Raw genomic sequence first — 4,749 nt, 5'->3', positions numbered from 1 at the left:
ACCCTTTTATGTAATGATGTTTACTTTGAATTTATATTAGTTCACACAAACACTCCATCCATGCTTTTGTTCCGGCCCTCCGGTCCAGTTTAAGAACCCATTGTGGCCCTCGAGTCAAAAAGTTTGCGCACCCCTGGCTCTAACCACTGAGAAAAACAGGCCAGGCTAGCCTCCTTTTTACTGGGTTGCCTCTCCAGAGACAGATGAAATTCTCAGATTTACTATTTTGATGTTTTTGGCAAAGGATTTTGTGGGAGGAGTGGTAAGACAATTATTCAGGGCTGCAATATTTATTAGCTATGAAGGCCTTAGGATCTAAGCCTTCATTTATGACTCTGTTCACTGTTTCACCCTTGCTCACCTATGTTCCAGATGTCAGGGTCAGGAATCTGATTGTCAGCATTAGAAAGTTTTTCAGTTGGTTCTAAATGCAGGGAAATCACTTTTGGAAGATTAAATGGCTCTGAAATAAAGCAGAACGGAAGTTGTAGAAACAGAGTAGAATGTTCCTTCTGTGTTTTATTCCTCTCACTCAACTAAGACTTCCATAGCTATGAAATATGGAGGGCAGGGAGCAATAGAATTTGATACCACTTATCTGCCCCCAAAATAAAAAACTTACGTTCACCATTGGCAATTCTATTGACACAGTTAGCTTCATGTTCCTTGAGCCTTTTGATTAGGACAACATGACAAGCATTATATTTGCCATTAGCCATCTTTCTAGTTACATTTGGATTTTTCTAAAAGGCAAAAGTTCTTGTTAAATGGCTATCAGGTTTTTTCTGTATTCCACCCTCTATTCCTTTCTGGAAATGCTGAAGACATTAAGAACTGAGAACTGCTAGATGCTATGGATGGCCAAAAGCCTGTTCTTTCTTTCTTTTTTTTTTTTTTTTAAGTATTTAACCTTTTGTATTTTGAGTTTATTTTACCCCCTCCAGTGACTTAACAGTTCTTATGAGGAAAACGCACCTTTCTACATGAGGCCAGATGATATTGTAACCTGCTGGCTTGTAGCCCATTGTTTAGGTTGTAAGAACATATTTCTAAGGCTTTTGGTTCCATGATGCCTAAATAGCAGGGACCATGGATTGGCAAAGAAAATATTGACATTTGAGATCAGGTGACCTATTTTCTGTTCTCAAAAGAAGAATGGTATGAAAGATATGGGTATCTCAAGTCCTAGTTCTGAAACTTTTGGATAACTCAAAGCAATAACCTAGCCAGTTAGATAACAGGAGAAATTCACTGCTTATGTGTCTTGGAAGAACAAAAACTAACATTTTTACATTTTTCTTGGTCTTATAGGTTGTTTTAAGTAGAGCACTTTAAATAGAGTATTAAACAGGCAGGCTTCCTGGGAATACTCATAGTACTGGCGTAAGATGAAGTTTAACACCATAAGCTTGAGTGCTGGAGAAAGCAACCTGAGGCAGCTGGTTCATTTACCTGTTTAGCCTTGCCCTCTTCCACCTCTTCTCCAAACGTATTTAAATTAAGGTCTTTTCCAGAGGAGAATGCTACTTCTCAGATAAGTCAGCATAGCTACTTTTGGGGAGAGAGGATAGGAAGAAGGAACAATATAATGTTTAAATTCAGGCTACTTTATACTTATCTAAGAACTAGAGGCCCGGTGCATAAAATTTGTGCATGGCAGGGGGTGGGGGTGTCCCTCAGCCTGGCCTGCACCCTCTCACAATCCGGGATCCCTTGGGGGATGTCCGACAGCTGGTTTAGGCCCGATCCCACTGGCAGTTGGACATCCCTCTCGCAATCTGGGACTTATGGCTCCTAACTGCTCGCCTGCCTGTCTGCCTGATTGTCCCTAACCACTCTGCCCACATGCCTTGTTGCCCCTAACCACTCTGCCTTCCTGCCTGATCACCACTAACTGCCTCTGCTTTGGCCCCGCCCGCCATGGCTGCTGCCTCTGCCTAGGCCCCTGCTGCGGTGGCTTCGTCTGGAAGGTCGTCGGGATGACGTCTGGAAGGTCATTTGGCTGTCTGGTCTAATTAGCATATTACGCTTTTATTATAGATGCCAGTCTGAAATCTCTAAAGTTGCAGGTATTAACATGAAGACTCCCAGAAGTGAACTAAGAACACACCATCTAAAATCTGTTGCATTTTACTGCCTATATGAGGCCTACTTTCCCTTATGCTGTCTTTAGCTATCCCAGCAGACATTCACTTCAAGGACTCCCAAGTTTCCAGGCAACAGCTATAGCTGAGATTTCTGCAAAGCAGGGACAGCATAGTCTGATAAGGGGGAAAAAAAGATCAAGGCAGACTGGCATAAGCAGCCAGGATTGAAAAGTGCCTAGAATAGCCCATTTCAATTCTGCTTTGTATCATGCCCCAGGCATAGACAAAGGGCGCAGAACTAGACTGTTAAATGTCAGTTTTCCTGAGGGCATTTAGGTGATTAAGTCCAGGGATTTAGATTCAGGTACCTTTCAGGAACATAAACCAGGGTGGTTATTTAAAGCTTACACTGAATATTAATGATTATATTAGAGCCATGAACACTTACTATGAAGTAAATTGGGTCCCTGGAAAATAAGGACTACAGTGCAGCTTCTGGTCAAGATGGGGGTAGTAGGTAAATGTGATACACGAATCCTCCCATGACCACAGCAGAATTACAACTAAACTACAGAACAATCATCATTTAGAACAGTGATTCCCAAAGTGGGTGCTACCGCCCCCTGGTGGGCGCTGCAGCGATCCAGGGGGGCGGTGATGGTCACAGGTGCATTTGGGGGCGATGAGTAACTGCTATTAAAATTAAAAAAAAATTAATTTCCAGGGGCTGAGTAATATTTTTTCTGGAAAGGGGGCAGTAGGCCAAATAAGTTTGGGAACCACTGATTTAGAACCACCAGAATTCTAGCTGAATAGAAGTCCTAGGGACATAAAGAAGAAGCCACATTGAGACTGGTAGGAGGGACAGAGACATGGAACAGGCTGGTTCCACACCCAAGTGTGGTGGATAAAAATTGGGAGAGATTTCTTGGTTGCAGAAGTCCCCCCTGAGGAGTGAGGGGTCCCAGCTCCACACTAGATCCCCCAGTTCAGGGTTCCAGTGCCAGGAAGAGAAGTCCCTATAACTTCTGGTTATAAAACTCAGCAGGGATTGAGGCTGAGTGAGATGGAGGGAAGCTGGAGTTGCAAGAGTTCCTCTTAAAGGGCCCATGCATGGAATTACTCAGATTTTCTTGCTTTTAGCGCAGCACTGGAGCAGCAGCTCAAAAGACACCAGGGACATACAGGGAGGAACTGAATTGTCTGGCATTAGGGCAAGAGCTGGAGGGGCAGTTTTCTCCCAGACAGAAGTGCTGGCAGAGGCCATTGTTTCTTTTCTGAGCTCTCCCCACACAGAACCAGAAGGCTGATGTCATATCTGAGCCTCTGTCAACCTGCCTACCATCATTAGCCCAATCCCTGGTGATTCCCTGAGACTCTGACCCACCCAACTTTCAAGCTCAACCAAGCTGTTTCTAGTGACTTTTCCAATGGCCTTTCTTGGCTCAGGCTTCAAACTTTCCTAAAAATCTCTCAAACAAGCAGCATCTGGCCTCAGCGTGCTCAGTATCTCATGCTAAGAGGCCTCAGGTTTGGCACTAGTGGCAGCTGGCCTTGGTCCACAGCTTGGCTTTGCCTGGGCACTTCCAAGCCCAGCACAAGTAGCAGCCATCTGCAGATCACTTTGTAGCTCATGCTCGGCAACCTTGGGCAGAACACATGTGGTGGCTGACCTTGGCCTGCACCTCCCAGGAGACCCCAGAGATAGCGCACCAGATGGACAGCTTCAGACCACATCAAAGCATCACCTCAACAAACAACACACTCAAGGGGCAGATTAAACAGTCATCAGGGCCCTGCTGAAGTAAGTCCTGCTTTGTGGGTTGGGCCCCTGCACAGTTGATCCTCCATGGTGGTTGCAACAAGTCCTTGCAGCTGAATGGCCTTGGGTTAAGTCCCTCCCATTGATGTGCCAACAGCAATTAAGGATCAACTACAACAGAGGGTGTACATAGCCCACATGGTGGAGTGAGGATGTACCTGGAGTGCCCAGCTTGGGTGACTGGGGAGGTTTTGCCACTGGGCCCTACAGAATATCTACACTAATAAAAGAGAAACATGGTAATTAGTGTACGACCGCTACCCTTCCCATTGGCTAATCAGGGAGATATGCAAATTAACTGTCAGCCAAGATGGCGGCCGACAGCCAGGCAGCTGATGCGAACAGGGAGGCTTGCTTCCTTCAGTGACAGAGGACTCCAACGTTCCCCGCCTGCCTTGCCGGCCTCTGAGCTTCAGTTGGAAACATTGTAACATTTATAGAAGATAAACAAAACCCCAGAAACCTCCTGTCAGTCAGCCGGGATCTCAGAGCTGGAGTCGCAACATTGTTTCGAATACAGAAAACAAAGGCCAGAAACCTGCTTTCAGCAGCCGAGCCTCAGAGAGAAAGCCGGCTCCCAGCTCCAGTGACAGCCATAGAAGGTAAATAAATGCCAGAATAAAAAAAAAAAGAAAAAAAGGAGAGGTTTGGAGCTTCAGTCGCCCGCCAGCCTGAAAACGGCCCTCAGCCCCTCACCCAGACTGGCCAGGCACCCCAGTGGGGACCCCCACCCTGAAGCAACAAGATGGCGGCTAATTTGCATACTGAAGGCAGGCGGCAGCAGGCAAGGCTGTCTGCGGTCTGGGACCCGGATCTGTGACCCTGCCAGGCGGGGGGCAG

At 46.2% G+C, this 4,749-nt stretch overlaps 1 protein-coding gene across 1 annotated transcript; it reads right to left on the bottom strand.

Moving 5' to 3' along the window:
• Window positions 1-347: 347 nt before the first annotated feature.
• GTSF1L (gametocyte specific factor 1-like) lies at window positions 348-1,068 on the bottom strand. Its single transcript, XM_014542013.1, has 3 exons — window positions 976-1,068; window positions 623-743; window positions 348-463 (listed from the first exon to the last, which is right to left on the bottom strand). The coding sequence occupies exons 1-3, from the start codon at window positions 1,066-1,068 to the stop codon at window positions 348-350; spliced, it is 330 nt and encodes a 109-aa protein (XP_014397499.1).
• Between the last annotated feature and the right edge of the window lie 3,681 nt (window positions 1,069-4,749).

This window comes from Myotis brandtii, unplaced genomic scaffold (assembly GCF_000412655.1).
Source record: "Myotis brandtii unplaced genomic scaffold, ASM41265v1 scaffold29, whole genome shotgun sequence".
NCBI classification, from domain to species: domain Eukaryota; kingdom Metazoa; phylum Chordata; class Mammalia; order Chiroptera; family Vespertilionidae; genus Myotis; species Myotis brandtii.
This window is presented reverse-complemented; position numbering and strand designations above follow the sequence as displayed.

Bases quoted from the DNA above. Each gene is read 5' to 3' on its own strand.
- GTSF1L (XM_014542013.1), bottom strand. From the start codon at position 1,068: ATGGAACCAAAAGCCTTAGAAATATGTTCTTACAACCTAAACAATGGG. The intron at 744-975 runs GTGCGTTTTCCT...TTTGCCTTTTAG, and splicing joins ATCTGGCCTCATGTAGAAAG to AAAAATCCAAATGTAACTAG. The intron at 464-622 runs GTAAGTTTTTTA...GCTTTATTTCAG, and splicing joins TAGAATTGCCAATGGTGAAC to AGCCATTTAATCTTCCAAAA.